Consider the following 18,181-nt stretch of genomic DNA (forward strand, 5'->3'; position numbering starts at 1 on the left):
TTCCCCTAAAAAGAAAGAAAGAACAACAACAAAGAGACAAACCAGAAGTACAACGTAAAAGAGGGAGAGAGGCTGTGACAAGTGTCTCTCTGTCTTCTCAGGCACATGGAACTAGTGGCTATTGTTTATGTCCAAAAAGCCCCGTGCTGTTTAGAGGACAGCACAAACAGCCAGGAATGGCCCCAGGAGCTAAAGGAGTATCCACAATTCTTCTAGAGCTGGGGTAAGTCATTTCTATTGCATGGCCTGCTTTCTAACACAACTCAACAGAAACTCACATGATACTGTTCTACAGTTTCATAATACCAAGCTACAAATACTAGAACTAAGTGGAACATATGCAGTGAAGATGGGACTGTGGTACAGTACGCTGGTATATTTTGAAACAGGAAAGCTACATGCAAAAGTTGAAACTAGACCTAAGCAGACCTTTATCTTGCTATTTGAATATATGAATTAATTAGGTGAGTACAGGGCATAGTATTTCACTGCATGTTTCTTTCATTTCTCTCGCTTCCCGTTAGGAAAGTGAATGGACATGCGAGGTCAGGACTAGAAAGTGACTCCCACCTCTAAAATAACAAATAACAACAACCACCACAACTAAACAACTTTCAGACCAGAACTATCTATAAAAAAATGAATATGTATATTTTTAAATTATATTAAAATAAATACTTTAATTGAGAACAGAAAGATGCTTTGGAGCAAGATTTTGATCAAGCCAAAAACATATCATGTTGCAGATTATGTAACATTAGGTAAAATAATTCTCCTACAAACACTCTTTAATATTGATGTATTACTTTTTTTATCTCATTTTTCTTCAAAGCACATCTTTGGGGAATTACACTGAGATTAGTAGTGAGAAATATACATTCTCTTTGAGGAAGTGCCTTGTGAAATCAGTGACACTGTCAGACACTTCGTCTTTGTGATTTACTTAAAGGTTAGAGAGCAATTCAGTGGCTGACCTTTAAGAAAAACAGATAACAATAGTTTCATTGTGTAACTGACGTGAACTTTTATCGCCAAGCTGTTATGACATTAACTAATGGGTAATTTTACTGGAAGTCAATCAACACTGTAGCTGAAGTACAATTTCATTACTCCGGTATTTAGTTATATATGTTTACTAAAAATAGAAGCCCTACAAAAAGAGAGCATTTCCAGACTGGTATTATTATTATACTTTTTTATTTAAGTATTTATGTAATACAGGGGTAAGGGTATTCCTTGGTACAGAGAAATACCTTCTCCTACCTATTGTTGTTTTACAAATATTTTGAATAAAGCCTGACTTGCAGACTGACAACATTTCTTTGGGATTAGCCTAATATTATTACATCATTGTTAATGTCTCATTTCAGTATATCACTGAGTCTTTTTATAGTAGAATAATAATTAGCATTGATTTGGCAAAGTCTAAGCAAATTTCCCTCTGTGACGGCAGAGAGTAACAGTAATTTACTGGGAATTACTTTGGAGACTGCATGAACTGGGAACACGTATTTTCATGTCGAAGGGATATATACACATTTTGGTATTCAAAGTCCAGAATATCACCAAACATGCTGGTGTTCAGTGCAAGGTCTGCATGTAGTACAAAGCATTACTTGAAGGATGCGTGTCCCGTTACTTTCGGTTATATGGTGTGTGTCCTGTTTAGTCCCCTGCTGAAAAAAATTCTTAAACATCCCCTGGAGCTCAGACCCAGTAAGTTCACTCACTGTGCGATTGCGGAGAATGTTTTTGCCTGAGAAATGTCAGGGTAGCTGGGGGCTAAAGATCACAGTTCACACCTGACAGAGAAAGCAGCTAGTAGGGCTGCTGCAAGTTGTGCCTGTGTCCAATTGAACACAGAGAGCAAAAGCATAAAATATTTTAAGTTTTTGTATTAATATGGAGGGGGTATCCAACAGACTGTAGCCACTATGAATGCAAAGAATCAGTGCTAATGTATTCCCCCCTGAGAGGGACAGAGAGAGATAGAGTTTGTGTTAGTCTGTGATTGCTAAGGATCCTTCCAGGGGGCAGCTGCCACACTACCCGGAAGAGATGGGGGCACACCTGGGCTGATTGTGTTCCAGGAATCCTGACTTTGTTCTCTATGCCATCACTGTGTAAATTAAGAACTGTCCAGAAGGTAATTAAGCAACATATGGACACATCAAAGTGGTTTAACAGATTGGCAAGGGTAGTGCAGAGGATTGTGGGGTGGAGGGTGCAAAGCCAAGACAAAACCTGTATTTTATTTTAAAAAGTAGTTTACCATCACAGGTTCATAACCCATATGTCTCCAATAGATTCCAAACTGAAATGCATGGAGACAGGGACCTTACAATGTGTCTTACTGGTGGATGACACATTCCATATGTCCAGTGTTCCAGTCCAAGATTTTGTCAGCTGGTCGCGCAGTGTTAATGACAGTGGAGGAGGTGCACAGGCCCTCGTCAGTGTTCATTTCATAACACAATTAATTCATACAGTAATGCTGATGTCATAACCAGGACAGTAGCCGTTCACTGGATATTCTTTATTCTTCCACAACACAACTGCATGAAAAAGATTAAATTCATTTACGCAGCACGTAAATATACTGTACAACATACAGCAACTACTTTAATTAGGATGAGGGATTATACTCAAATCATCTTGTACAGAAAGCACATAGTAGAATAGAGAATTCATGAAAAGGTGCTTGTGATCTGATCTTATCTGGTGGGTAGGCGTCTAGTAGCAGTGCGCTGGTTCACAGTTCATAGTTTGGTTTAAAAAATAAAATACAGTGAGTTTTGAGAAGGTACTGTAGTCAGAGATGCTCCTCAGACCTGGTTCCACCCAGGAGGGGGAAGGGAACATAATGCATGGTATGTGTTGTGCATTGCTATTATTTACCTGTTATTTTTGTTAGAGGCCTACTGCATTCAAAAGGTGCCCGCTAGTTTCGTTCTGCGTTCGTGTCTCATCTGACTGGTGAGTCACTTGCATTAGAGCTCTCTCTAACCACACTTCTGAATGTGTGAGAATAAGATCATATCTGCATTGCTTGTTTTGCATGCAAACATGGACCAGCCCTGCGCTGCACATGGCACAAGTGTGAGTGGGAGACATTTCTGCTAAAATCAGCGAGGCTTTCTTTGCATGCATCTCAGATTTCAAAACTTTGCATTAAATGTGTTCATTTGTCACCAGGTTTTACATTACAGTTGATATGCATGCAAATACATGTACTCATATACTGTCTACTCTAATGAGATATAGAGATATTAAACATGAACAGGACGATATATGTAAAAAAACAGATAAAAACATTAACTGTTGCTTGTTATATTTATGGTTTTTTATATATAAAAACCTACAGCTACTGTTTTATATAATACTGCACGGAGAATCATTCAATGTTTATGTTCTGGATGTCATAGAAAGAGTGAGCATGCTTCACTGCAAAGATGTTTGCATTATCCATTTTGTTTTTCTTTGTGTTTATCATATTACACAGTATCATGGGAGAAAGACTTTGACAAGGTAATCTGCAATTCATTTTATGACTTTACCTGACCCAGACTATGTCTCAATATGAGCCATCACTTCCATTTCTCAGACTTTTTCTCACTCCAGCACACACACTCCTCTGGAGTGTCCGCATGTAACTTTACCATCACAAACATCATTAAAACAGCATACTTTTTTAAAATGCACTCAAAAGCCATGTGCACACACCTATAGCTTAAAGGGAGACCTGACTTGATAATCCACAAACTCACTGTGACAAATAAAGTCTCAGAGTGGCTGGTTAGCAAAGGTCTAATGAAAAAAAAAATGTGCTTCTTTCGCAGGTAATTAGTGCCCCAGTCTAATAACATCACGAGAAACTGGTTACCATGGAGACCAACAAGCAGGAATGTTTAAGTGCTCCAGCTCCCAGCCAGCTAGCGCAGGATTGTCTGGCTCAGCCCACGAGCATCACAGCAACAGCACGAGGGGAAGGCAGGATGCCGAGTGTACAGCCGCCCCTGCCAGCAGTGTACCTCAACCCTCTGAGCTTTCCCTTCTACCCACAGCTGCAGCCCATGCCCAGACAGGACTCCCTGACCATCCACTTGTCAGTTCCTCAGCTGCCAGAGGGCATGGGCCAGGCAGAGAGCAACCAGAGCCTGCCCACCCTAACGCTCAACATCGTCAATGGCGTGCCCATGCTGCAACCAGGTCAGAGGACAGCCAGCGTGGCCCCAGGGAAGCCCAGGTCAGCTGGGAAGCACGTGTGCCAGCACTGTGGCCGTGACTGCCTGAAGCCCAGTGTCCTGGAGAAACACCTGCGCTGCCACACCGGGGAGAGGCCCTACCCCTGTGCCACCTGCGGCATTGCCTTTAAGACACAGAGCAACCTGTACAAGCACAAGCGCACCCAGGCACATGCCCGCCTCTCTTCGGAGTCCGAGCGCAGCGTCAGCATCAGCAACCAGGAGACTTCCCAGGGGTCCACTGACACCTGTCATTCACTGGAGAGCATGGAAAGAACACAGAGTGGAGACTTGGGAAGCTTTGAGAAAGAAACTGCTGCTGCTGCTCCTGCTGTTACACCTCCAGTAGAGCCCTGTGCCCCAACCACAGATCTTGCTCTTGCGGCACAGGGTAGGACAGTACCCGATACTGGCTGGGCTTTGCACCAGGCTGCTTTGGTCATCCTTGCACCTGTCAATGGAAACCAAGAAAATCTGAGCTCCCTTGCTCAGAGAACAAAGCAGCCATCTGGACCTGATAGCCGACAGAACAGCGAGGATGGAGAAAGGCCGTCACCTCCAACGCCAAACCGACATCTTCCCCTTCAAAGGCAGGAAGCCACCTACTTTTCCAAACAGTGGGACTCGCGAGTTTCGAGTGGCAAGTCCCAGAGCCATGACAGCACGGATTCTGGGTATCTGTCACTTTCAGAAAGTGGTGAGCAGCAGTCTTGGGTTTCCAGCCCTAACAGCAGCCTGCGGGAGCCCAGCATGGAGTCTCTTCTGGAAACCACCATGGAATACCAAGGTGAGGCAACAGCCCCACCTACAGCGAACTGCACAGCCGAGACTGACACCACCCACAGTGGGACCAAACCCAGGACATCGGTGCTGGAGAAGAAGACATTAGAGGAGCGCATCTCCAAGCTGATATCTGACAACGATGCCTTAGTAGATGACAAATGCTTGGAGAACGTGAGACCCAGAAAGACAGTGCTGTCCAAGCAAGGCAGCATCGACCTCCCCATGCCCTACACCTACAAAGACTCGTTTCATTTTGAAATTAAAGCAAGCAAGAAGACCAGCATTGGTGCAAACTGGCCCAAGCCGGACAGCAGTCCTAAGCCGGCTCCATACAACTCAGTGCCCACCCAACGTTCAACAAGCCTTGAGCGCATACCTGTGACTCGGAGCAGTTCCATGCCTTTTATTGCCAGCTCTTCAGGTTTGGAGAGGAACACCACACAGTGCTTTTATCACAGAGAGACTGCTTTCATAGGAGGGAGGGACAGCTCTGGTCATTTGTACACAGGAGACTTTGCGGCAAGATCTGTCGATCTACAGTCCACACATCACAGATCCCTTGTGAGACAGGTGGCTGTGGACTGCTTGCCAACATCTGAAAGTCATTCTACATCTGTGGAGGAGGGCTGTCAGAGCAGCCTTAGCTCCGAGGGGGACTCCATTGACAGTGTTGGTGAGTCCAGTGGGGGTAAGTGTCGCCGTAAAAAGGCACCAAAGTTCTCCTACAACAAATGGTACATGTACGGAGATGGAACTTTCAGGAAGCTGTACCAGATGGAGAAAGGTTCTGATCAGAATGCCAAGCTAGCTGGTGGAATTGGAAAGGGAAGGAAAACTCCAGTGAGCATGGAGCCAGGAAGCATTTCAGAAGATCAGAGTAGCAGCATGGCTACTCCAGCAACTCCAGTGCTCAGAGTACATAATATTTCAGAGACATCTACAGATCTGAATGCACCTGCACGTGCAGACAAAATTGACATCATTCCATCATCCTGCACTCCCACCAGTGGTGTGGTTACTTCTACAAAGCAATCCAGCAGCCTTGATTCCTCACCGCTTTTCCAGAAACCAATTCTCAAAGGGACATCTGGCTCAATGCACCAATGTCTGGTCAGGCAAAAAAGCATCGTAGGTTCAGATTGCACACATATCAGTGGAGCATGGAGTACAAAAGAGGTCCATGCCTTTAAAACAATAGAGCAAGACAAGGGCATTGCTTCACAAATGTGTTTGGGCCACCTACCATCAGAGAGGAAGAAACAAAAGACAGATGAGCGCTTGTGTGGGTCTAGTTCCTTGGCGGAGGGAAAGGAGCATGGGGAAAAGGCACAGAATGTCTTTAGTCAGACATGTGTTATCAGTACGCCAGAAAACAGCAATCACCAACCAAACCAAATCAGGGCAGTCTACAGTGCCAAGAAAGACACCACTTCTGTAGAAAGGAGTTCAAATGAAAACCCACAGGACCACAGGATGAATTTAAACTTCAGGTTCATAAACAGACATTTTAATCAAGCTCCAGTTCAAATCCAGGAAACCAGTTCTTCTCAGTCCATAGATATAGACTCTGGGACATCTGCTTCTCCTGGCAAGGGAAACTCTGCCTCCAGAAGCTTTCTTCCAAAGTACCAGCTGAAACTTCCATGCAGTGCCAGCCAAGGAAGTCCTACCTTCTCTCAAGCCACAAGCCAGAGGCTCCCAGCTGTCAAAACCACAGCCTGTCTGAATTCTGAGTTGTTCAGGAGGGATACTAGCAGTTATGCTCAGAATGCAAAATCTGAAGAAGATCAATCGTTATTGAATAACCCATTAACTACCTGTACTGCAAAACAGCCAATGTCAAATCTACATTGTGAAGTAATTAAGGCAAAAGTGACAGAGAGTAAAATGGACACAGGGAATGTAAAAATTAAAGCACCACTTATTGCAGAACATCTCACAAATGCATCTGATGCCTCCAAATGCATTACCAGCACTGGAACTACATCTAAAGAATGTGCCCTGCAGGATGGCCTTCTACAAAAAGAGGCAGCGGAAGTTATAAATGATACTGAATTAGTTGAACACGTACAGGAAGGCAATGGAGTAGAAATAATACAGAAAGACATTCACATAGAGCAGTGCCTGTCATCTTCAGACACTATATCACAGCGATTATCAGGTCCCTCTAGACATTCTGATTGTCAGACATCCTCATCCAAAACAGATCAGACTGAATGCAAGAGCACAGGAGAATCTCCTCCAGACAGGGTTTCTATTCAGTACAAATCCATTCCTAGAAGCAGCCAGATTCTGCCAAATGTTCCAGCTCAAACAGGCAGCAGCACACATTTCCCAGCACACCACAGTTGGTTCTATCCAGCTCAAGGGGTTAGTCAAAAAGAATATATTTTAGACAAGTCTATCAATTTCAAATCTAACTGTGAATTAGTAAAGTCCCCTGTTCAAAAGGTAATGCCACCTGAATATAATCTGTCAGAACATTCAGCTGGACACAGTGAGCAGAGAGTATTGCAGAGTGAACACCTCTCACAAAGTAAAGGACAAAACGAAAGCATTCATTCATCTACTGAGAACAATGCCAAAGACAGAATTTCACAGGGAACATCTGTATTTGACAAAGATATCCAGCCACCCACAAAAAGAGCAGGTGACACGGGAACAACCTCAGAAGAGACAACTTTTCAACCTCATGCTCCTGCATCCCCACGCTGTGATACCCAGCAGGTCAGGGGAATTCCACCTAAATCAATGGACATGGCTCAGTGTCTGTCTCTGGAGACAACTTCATCCATAACAACAGCTCTGGTTATCTACGCTGAGGTAGAAAAGGCAGACCGCCAACCCGAGGCAACAGACAAAACAATGCAAGAACTACCATCCTGGAACATTCAAAGAGAGGCAATGAAAAACAATAATGTAAGGGCCTGTTGTGAGACCCCTATTCCATGCCCAGACAGACCAGACATGTGTAGGACAAGTAGCGAAAGGGAGGTGGTTACTGAGCAGAATCACAAGCAATGTTCCAGGGAGATTTCTCTCATTAAACCACAGCCTTCAATGAAAAACAAAACGCAGACCCAGCATGAAGAAGGTCATGAATATTGCAGACACGAAATCCCAATCCAGGAAGAGACTGCTTCACAACACTTTTCCCACCTACAGGGAATATATGAGAGCCAGAACATCATTTCCACATCAAACCAAGTGCACCATCAAAGTGAGGGTCTTTTCACTGGATCCTCATCCCCTTGGAAAGCAGTTCAAGTACTTGGAAAAACAGCAGAGACACAGGGAGGTAGCAGTGAAACCCTTTTAGCACTGCATAGACTGCCCATGCCATCTGCAACAACCCGAGAGAGCAATCACGCACTGCCTGAAGCTTCGGATGGCCTGCAATACACATTGTGTCAGGAGCCAAGTAGGTCTGCTCCACTTTATCAAATTCCTACCTTTGAGGACATGAGCCTTTTGCAGGGAAAGATATTAGAGCCACCTCTATCCTTGTGCATCAACAGCCCCGACACAGGGACAAGTGCACACAAAATCACAACCCAGAATCAGCCCTCTGCTCAGATGGCACCTGATTCCAGAAAGTCAGATCTAAGCTCACAGAAGCTTCTTCAGATCTCTCCCTCCAGTACATCACAAGGCTCTGCTTCAGGTGATCTGGAATCTGTCCCAAGACGTCTGAAGGATAAAATAAACCTGAACAACAAAAAAGAAGTAAAACAAGATGACAATGTTACATTTGCTATCCACACACTTCCGCAGGCTTCCAATAATGAACAAACCAAACAGGTTATAGGCAAACTTCCCGGCCAAGAAAAATCCCACCTAGCTGCCAGTTCTTCTCCCTCTAGTGCTGCACACCCAGCAGAAATCAATTCAGCAAGTATCGCACTAGATGCCTCAGGCCAATACAAACTTCTAAACCAGAGAGTGCCATGTAATGTGGGCCGATTGGAAACCAACCACGGAAACCAATACTACAAATGTGCCAATCACAACAAAGTGGGCAAGGAACTCAGCCAGATGCTGTCTCCTGCATGCACGGCCCAGCGATACAAACTAACAGAGACTAATCCCAGCATTGTGCCACACAGCATTAGTGTGTTCCCCTCTTACAAATGCCACAGCAGCCCAGCCACTATGGACAGGGGGCTGGTTCATCACATTCTGACGGGGGACAGTGACAACATCTCATCCATACCATCACAACCCCCACCTTCACGGCCATCATCTGCCCAGCAAGAGGGTGTTCAAGCAGGCATTCATTTAAAGAGAAGTGGAGATCAGAAGGTGATGGGACCAGCTGCTAAGCCCACTTTCTCATGCTGCAAATCTGAAGACAAATCAGAAGAGAGAAGACAACTTTGTGGCTCCAAATCAGTGCAGGAAGTGCAGCAAAACCATACTGCAGGTATGATGCCACAACAAAGTAATATTGCTGTCATTATACCAGGTACTTCACAATACCAAGCCACTGTTGAGTTCTGTGGTCTTCAATAACAAAGGTAAATTAAATATGCATATATATGCAGAATAAGCAAGTAGGAAATCAAATTAAATCCTTTTTTAAAATGTATTTGCTGTTGTAATACAAATGTCACATCATGCAACATGGAGGCACACTGCTTATGAATTGGAAATATGAATATGAACTCACATTTAACGCACTGGCTAGAATAATAAACAAACAAACATGCTCTCAATCTGTAAAAAGACCACCCTCCAAAAATCTCATATACATGCATCTGTCTCTTGAGAAATACAATCCTGTCCTGGCAAATGTTAGCCAGTTCATCATTCCACAAATTAGAAGAATTAATCATTAAGAAAAATAAAGCAATACCAAAACAAATCTGTGGCTCAGAAGAAAAAAAAGTCAGCTTGGTGTATTTTGTGTTGATGCAATTTCTGCTTTTCCAGAAATGTAGTAGGTACTGATAACTCTTTCCCACAAGGTGGAGCTGTGTGATCACACTACACCTCAGTCTCTCTGGAAGCCTCCTGCATGTGTATATAGACACAGAAGTTACCAAGTTATGATCTCTCAGGCATGCATCTTATTGGGTCATAAATTCCAGGCTAATCTAAACTCTCTTGCATGTTTTCATATTATTTATTTTACAACTTTAGCAGATAAACATTATTATTTCAGCAGCTAGCAGGGCTCAGCGGGTATAGGGTAATAAACTGCACTATAAACTGTAAATTATCACAGATGTAACTATGGGATTGAATTCTGTAAGACAAGTAGATCAAGTAGATGTCTGGCAGATGTTGTTGCAGAATACATACACAGGTCTGCTCTTTCACATGCTGCATGATACAGCAATATATATATATATAGGTGGAAGCAAAAAAAAAAGAAAAGAAAGATCTCAAAACATGGTTTGTTCAGAGTGCAGGGACTCTTAATCATCAGCCAGAGCTCACTCCAAAATCTGTGAATAAAATATCTCTCCCAGTCATGCATTACATAACCCATTTATCGTCACGCAAAACTCCAGCTTAGTAGGGTCGTGTTTTTCTTTCACTAATCGTGACTTTAATGTCGTTGGCATATTTTTCCCCAGACTTCTGAAATGCAGCTGTTGGTTAGAGAAATTTAGCTTTTGATTGATTACGTGCTCCAGTGCAAACCTGTTTCTACTTCCACATAGACTCTCGTTAACATTTGAAGTCAAGAAAACTATATAATAATGTGGTCTGAATTTCTTAGCAGAATTTTGCTAGACTTACACCATTATATTCATCAAACAATGGCTTGTACATGTGCAGTTCTGACAGTGTACAGCGAGGAGGATTCTAAGAGATTGTATTTTACCTTTATCCAGATCCCAGCAAACATGATAATCCAAAGATTTCCTCTACCTGGCTGTAAACGGTGAGGTCTACAACAAGAAAGCTGTGAAATACACAATTATGAATAGTAACTGTACATGCAAACAGCAATGTGTCTCAAGAGCCCCCAGATGAGTTTATGAGAGCCCCTTGACAGCCCAGAAGGGCACAAAGGGTAACGGGTCAGAGGTCAAAGACAAAAGCAAAACAAATCAGTCAAAGGTCAAAGGTCAAATCAAGATAGGAGGATTGGCTAGGATAAGCAAATCTCAAAACACACATCACAATGAAGGAGATAAATCTTGGCAACCAACATCTTGGAAGTATGTGGTTTGTGAGCGACTTGCTTCCCAGTTAGAAAAATAAAACAAAAAAACACACCCTTAGCAGGGCCTAGGTGCAAATCTGTGGATGGGGATTTGGAAGCAACAAAGAGACACTGAGGTAAGCTGAACCAAGAGATCCGGTGTCTTTTTTAAACAAACTGACTTCTAAGACGGGCATGAACCGAGAAGACAGCAGCTCCTTGAAAGTGCAGAGACATACATTTCTGAATCATCTGGGTTACATTAGCAGTCAGGCACTTACTTACTTCTTCACCTGAATAGCCCCTTAAAAAAACAGAAAGCATATTGTTTCTGTCTGTTTCACCTTTTCTTTTGCTCCAAAAGGCTCATATAACTATTTTAAGTTAAATAAAAGCATCAAATCGCTTTAGGGAATTGATATAATGTTTAAAAATGTACTTAAATGTGAGGAAGAAATCAATAGTGCCATGACTTCAGAGGCATGAATGTTAGTGGGAACCGACAATGGAATGTTATAGAGTACATCTGAATTTATTCTTAATTATTTCATCAAGGAAATGGTCCATCACATAATACAGCTTTCTGCCAAGAATGTCTACCTTTCCCACGAGGTAATTTGCTGTTTGCTTATTTGTTCAAGCTTTGTTTTCAAGAAATGCCATAATGCATTAACAGACAAAAAAAAACAACCAACAGGAACCCAAGAGAGTTGTAAAACCGTGATTAGTCAAACGAGCCACCCAGCAAAACAAACAAGGATTGAAATTACATGAAAATGCCAACAGAAAGTCAGTCACGTTCCTCTTTTGCTTTTTGTATGATCTAGACTGGGAGACTCTATGAGGTGGAGTAACAGATAATATATATAACGTTATTGTTTTCTGTGAAGTAAGCTTTTTAAGCGGGAAATTGGTTAACCTTCCAACCCTCTCCCTTGATTGTGGAGCGGCGATGGTATGTGTTGTGTTCTAATCCATTGATCAAACATGTTTAATAAAAGTGCAGAGGAAAAGGAGAACGAAAGTGGGTGAAGGAAAGCTGTGATCAGAAAGCTGATTAAGTCATCTCATTTATGCAATCAGTTCTGGCTATCTTGTTCTCTGTTATTACTGAGCACTGCTGGCAGAGGCGTCGGAAGAGCGTTGGTTGTGCAGGTCTGACTGGTTAAATGTTTTTAGCACAATGTGAAAAGCAGGGTTGTAAACTGGGGGCGCTGAGCAGAGCCTCCCTGCTGAACCCTACAACATCTGACTGGGGAGCTTAAGGGCTTCATGTCTGATTCTGTTCCAGGGGCTTGACATGCAGCATTATGTGGACTTATTCTTATTGCAGGTTTACGAACTGCTGAGCACCAAGGCATGTGCAAGAGTTCTGCCAAGCCAAACACACCCAGAGCATCAAAACTATTTTTTTCTTTCTTTACCTTAAATATCATAATCTATGGAACCGTATGTTGCTCAGTTTGTGTGCCTGAACAATGGATGGGCCCTTAGTTTACCTAGCTGTCAGCGTTAACGCATGCGATTAATTTAGAATGAAGAACGCGTTCATATTTTTTCTATTTTGAGTGTTCTGTGCACCCATAGTTGAACAAAGCAAAGGTGGATTAATGAATGGCTTTTTCCATTTTAAAACATTTTCGGGTGGTTCAACGGACAAAAACAAAGTGATACGTAATCTCTGTGAAGGTGAATTTCAATATCAGAGAAGCCTGAAAAGCCAAACAAGCTCATGTTCAAAGTGCCAGTCAAGGCGATGTACGGCGCCAGTAATAACAATAAAGGAGAGCAGCATTATCTTCTAAAAATGTTAACAGACTAGTTTGTCCAAGCAACTGGGTCAGTGAGAAGAAATAGGGGTTTAGCTCCTATATTGAGCCTATGCCTTTAAAATTCTACAAGATTATTTATATTATTATCTGCAGATTTTTTTTAAACCTTATCAGTTTAATTAAATTAATCTGATGATCTTACTGCATTTACAGGAGACCTTTTTCAAAACATATATTAAGAAGAAGCAGAAAATTCTTGAGATTATGGCAACCTCTTGCTTTTTGGGGGGGGCAGGGGTTCAATTTTATACTGGACTGCCGGAATTGTTATTAAAACAAGATTTGATTGAAGGATTGATTGATTTATATGCATTATTTTAGACCCATTCTGCTAGAATTACACTGATATATAATGTAAATGTTTTATGTCATTTTTACATGGGATAAAATATTAATCAGTAAAGCCTTGAGATTAATCATGATAAAAAAATATTGATTGACAGCCCTAATGTGTGTATATTTTATATATATATACACACTCACCTAAAGGATTATTAGGAACACCATACTAATAATGTGTTTGACCCCCTTTCGCCTTCAGAACTGCCTTAATTCTACGTGGCATTGATTCAACAAGGTGCTGAAAGCATTCTTTAGAAATGTTGGCCCATATTGATAGGATAGCATCTTGCAGTTGATGGAGATTTGTGGGATGCACATCCAGGGCACGAAGCTCCCGTTCCACCACATCCCAAAGATGCTCTATTGGGTTGAGATCTGGTGACTGTGGGGGCCAGTTTAGTACAGTGAACTCATTGTCATGTTCAAGAAACCAATTTGAAATGATTCGACCTTTGTGACATGGTGCATTATCCTGCTGGAAGTAGCCATCAGAGGATGGGTACATGGTGGTCATAAAGGGATGGACATGGTCAGAAACAATGCTCAGGTAGGCCGTGGCATTTAAACGATGCCCAATTGGCACTAAGGGGCCTAAAGTGTGCCAAGAAAACATCCCCCACACCATTACACCACCACCACCAGCCTGCACAGTGGTAACAAGGCATGATGGATCCATGTTCTCATTCTGTTTACGCCAAATTCTGACTCTACCATCTGAATGTCTCAACAGAAATCGAGACTCATCAGACTAGGCAACATTTTTCCAAACTGTCCAATTTTGGTGAGCTTGTGCAAATTGTAGCCTCTTTTTCCTATTTGTAGTGGAGATGAGTGGTACCCGGTGGGGTCTTCTGCTGTTGTAGCCCATCCGCCTCAAGGTTGTACGTGTTGTGGCTTCACAAATGCTTTGCTGCATACCTCGGTTGTAACGAGTGGTTATTTCAGTCAAAGTTGCTCTTCTATCAGCTTGAATCAGTCGGCCCATTCTCCTCTGACCTCTAGCATCAACAAGGCATTTTCGCCCACAGGACTGCCGCATACTGGATGTTTTTCCCTTTTCACACCATTCTTTGTAAACCCTAGAAATGGTTGTGTGTGAAAATCCCAGTAACTGAGCAGATTGTGAAATACTCAGACCAGCCCGTCTGGCACCAACAACCATGCCACGCTCAAAATTGCTTAAATCACCTTTCTTTCCCATTCAGACATTCAGTTTGGAGTTCAGGAGATTGTCTTGACCAGGACCACAGCCCTAAATGCATTGAAGCAACTGTCATGTGATTGGTTGGTTAGATAATTGCATTAATGAGAAATTGAACAGGTGTTCCTAATAATCCTTTAGGTGAGTGTATATATATATATATATATATATATATATATATATATATATAGAGAGAGAGAGAGAGAGAGAGAGAGAGCCATAGATAGATAAATAGATTAATTGATTGATGTTAAACTTAATTAAAAAAAACACTGTGTAGGGGGCACATGAAATTAACCTAAATTGTGTGTATTCATCAGCATTGTTGAACATCCAAATGCCTTAGTTGAACAGATGTCGAAGTAGACTGTATTTTGTACAGCTCCTACTGAGAGGGAGAGTTAGATACAGTTCAGTGAGGAGTGCAGAACACACACCAGCTCATACCACAGGAGTCAACGGAAATACCCGGATTCTTGTGAAGCACCACACATCTGTAGAGAAACAGAACAAATGAGAAATATTAAAAAATTGCACAGTTCTCTTTTTGATTTAGTGATTCAATTTGACCTCAAGAATGTGCCTGTTTATAGAAAACCACATCAAACCCTTGCTTTAAAACTTAAAAAGTGGAGATGTACATGATTGTATTTGTTCATTTATTTACTTAGCAATGTGTGGTTATAAGACAATGTCTCATTTCAATAAGAAAGCCACAGTTGACAGTGACAGAAGGATTTCACACAAGGCATGTGACAATACAACTCCGGCTGCCTGAATTTAACTTTCAGGAACAGTGCTTTAAAATACCCCTCCGATACATTCAGGTGGATTAACTTATCCATCATTCGACAGCTGTAATTACTTGCATTGTACTGCTTCTTTTCTCTAGAAAGGGTTAGTGGTTCTTGAGCAATCTCATTCCTTTCTTCTTATGATGACACAAAGCCACAGGGAGATTTATTAGCCTTTTGAAGAGGATACCATTTGTAACAGAGACTGTTGGTAAAAGCCAGTCAGCTAATCATAGCCTGTCAAACAGAACCGGAAGGTCTTCTGCTTAAGGTTTAATGATTAGAACTGAGATTGTGTGAAAAGATGAGGCACTTGTTTCATTTTGGTGACTTCCTCGAAGACGGGGGATTATTTTCTGGCTTCACAGTGGCTCGCCTCAATCAAGTTGACAAGCTACAGAGAAGAGAAACCAAAACCATGAATGACCCAATAGTGGGTCATTCATGAGAGACAATAGTGGTGTCTTACTTATTTGTAACTAATGGCTGGATTTGATTTGTGTCAATGTCCATAGGTGGGATGTTAAAGAGTTTGACATGCACTTCCACTTTTCAATCAGAGAGGGCAACAGAGAGCGACAGCAGCAGGAGGGCTACACAGTCAGAAACCAGAGGAAGTGGTTCCTCTGATTCCCAGACACTAGTCGGTGAACATGCAATGGTAAGACCCCTCCCTCTAGAAATGAATGATAGTAACAGCGCAGTGCTGACAGAAACACAACAACATTCATAATTTAAGGCAATAAATAATCAGCATACATGTATTATTTTTATTTAGATCTTGCATAATCGAGTTCTACATGGTTTTTAGTATTATTATGTCAAAATCTAAGTCATATCTCCCTGATTAAATTGTGTTTTTTCTCCTTAAAAGGAGGCAGAGGCCTGTAAGACACAACAAGTACATGAGAAGACCTCTAGGAAGACTTCAGACCATCTGGATACCATTCGTCCCTCAGCATCCAACACACTGTCTGACGTTCTGTGCCAGGATGCTGTCCCCTGTCCCCCTTCTGGCAGAGAAGTTTGTCTCATTCCCTTACCAGACAGCCATTCTCACCCCCCAGCTGGCTGTGTGCAAAAGGCCTGTCCTATCCTACTGGCTAGTGAGGGCCTCACTCAGGTCACAAGAAGTGGCATCAGGAAGGCTCCAGCTACTCTGGTCTCAGAGAGGAACTTCCTGTCAATGGAGAAGAGCTTCCAGTCTGAGAGCCCCATCCCAGTACAGAGACAGGCACATTGGAGCCCAAGGGGGGCTCCTGCAGTGAAGGGCAATCCCAGTGCTGGCCCCCGTGGCCCACACAGCCTTCCCCTCCCCGAACTGGTTAACACAATGGTGGACAAGAACAAAGCCAATCCAGAGCACTCGGAGGCAGACCCACTTCACCGTAGTCCTCGCTTGAGTTTGGCATGCTCCTCTACCGTCCCCCTGTCAGAGGATGTGGCCCAGGTGGCAGATCCAGAGGGTGTACTCACAATCAACGTCCGGTGCTCCTTGCATGAGGACATGCCTCACGACACGACTTTGGAGGGGCTCCATGAAGTCCCTCTGGGCTCTAGCAGATCCGTGCAGACCGGCCTGGAGGAGACTGACACCAGCAGCAGCGATGACGAGGGTAAGCTGGTCATTGAACTGTAGGGGCAACTACGCACTGCAGAGACACTCACTTCTCCGGCATCAGCCCAGCACTTTCCAGAGCAGCAACGGCACACAGATCCAGGACACGAGTCAACCTGGAATCTGTGATGACATCCCTCAATAACATTGCCGGGTTGCTTGTACAGATACATACGAACTCTTACCCTACAAGGCTTGAATCCCGTGTTTCTTGGGATTAGCTGACTGTTTGTGCAGTTACATTAAATATGAAGCCTGTTGTGCCAAATATCTTCATCGGAACAGAGTGAAACACAGACTGAAAGAGTGAAAAACTTTAGACTTGAGGGCTGCAGTCCACTGGGTTTCATAGGTTAACACTTAAAGAAGAAATGGCCATATTTAGGCAAACATTTCTTGAATTGTATAGATAACGGGTCTGAAATGGGTCAGAATGAACAAACTAAGCACTGAGGCCCTTCCTATACCACTTCCAGTAAGTTCACTAACAGACTATTGCTGTAAGTAAGAAGAATATTGTCAGACAAGTGTGACAAATCAGACAAGTGTGACAAAATATATAGCGAGGAAGCCAGACGGTAACTGGGCGTGAGGGCGGATGAGTGGTGGTAACTAAAAATAAGTGGGAGGTGTCTGTACATGCTAAAACTGACAATAGTGTTACTTTTTTGTTCTGATTTGTTTTGTTATTAGCTGGTGTGTAAAATTTCCTTTATTCTATTTCATTTCAAGTTGTGGTCCTCTGAATGTAAAAAATGAGACCATGCATTTGTGGCCTTTCAGGTTTTTTTGGATTGTGGAATGTTTTTCCTATGATGTCAATAAAGATTTTTTTAAACAAAGATGTCTATAGTAAAATAACAAACAAACACGGTTTTCATTATCCTGCTTTGGAATATCACTGCCTTTTGTTGTCAGTTTATACCTTCATGGGTTTACGATTCAATTGCCTGTTGGCCAAGATCCACAACATCAAATCTAATCTTACCTTAGCCAGTTCTTTTGAAATTCTGTCAGTGTCCTTTCTTCTAAGCACTAATTGAGTTTCAATGCATTGATTACATGCCAAAGATAAACAAGGTTAATATCAACAATAAGTAATATAAAACAAAACTACAGGCCTACCTCTTAAGCCCTAACATTTGGATTAGTGTATTTCTACAAGGGCTGGTCTAGCAATGAAATGAATGAAAATGCAGGCTTACAGGAA

General features: G+C 42.5%; 1 protein-coding gene across 1 annotated transcript; it reads left to right on the forward strand.

The window, feature by feature from the left end:
• znf831 (zinc finger protein 831) lies at positions 1–17,813 on the forward strand. Its single transcript, XM_066702544.1, has 4 exons — positions 1–223; positions 3,840–9,450; positions 15,869–16,014; positions 16,228–17,813. The coding sequence occupies exons 2-4, from the start codon at positions 3,885–3,887 to the stop codon at positions 16,990–16,992; spliced, it is 6,477 nt and encodes a 2,158-aa protein (XP_066558641.1). The 5' UTR covers positions 1–223; positions 3,840–3,884; the 3' UTR covers positions 16,993–17,813.
• The last annotated feature ends 368 nt before the right edge of the window (positions 17,814–18,181 follow it).

Source organism: Amia ocellicauda, chromosome 4, assembly GCF_036373705.1.
Source record: "Amia ocellicauda isolate fAmiCal2 chromosome 4, fAmiCal2.hap1, whole genome shotgun sequence".
NCBI lineage: Eukaryota > Metazoa > Chordata > Actinopteri > Amiiformes > Amiidae > Amia > Amia ocellicauda.

Coding starts and splice junctions, on each gene's coding strand:
- znf831 (XM_066702544.1), top strand. CDS start 3,885: ATGGAGACCAACAAGCAGGAATGTTTAAGTGCTCCAGCTCCCAGCCAG. Junction 9,451..15,868: donor GCAGCAAAACCATACTGCAG/GTATGATGCCAC, acceptor CAATGTCCATAG/GTGGGATGTTAAAGAGTTTG. Junction 16,015..16,227: donor TAGTCGGTGAACATGCAATG/GTAAGACCCCTC, acceptor TCTCCTTAAAAG/GAGGCAGAGGCCTGTAAGAC.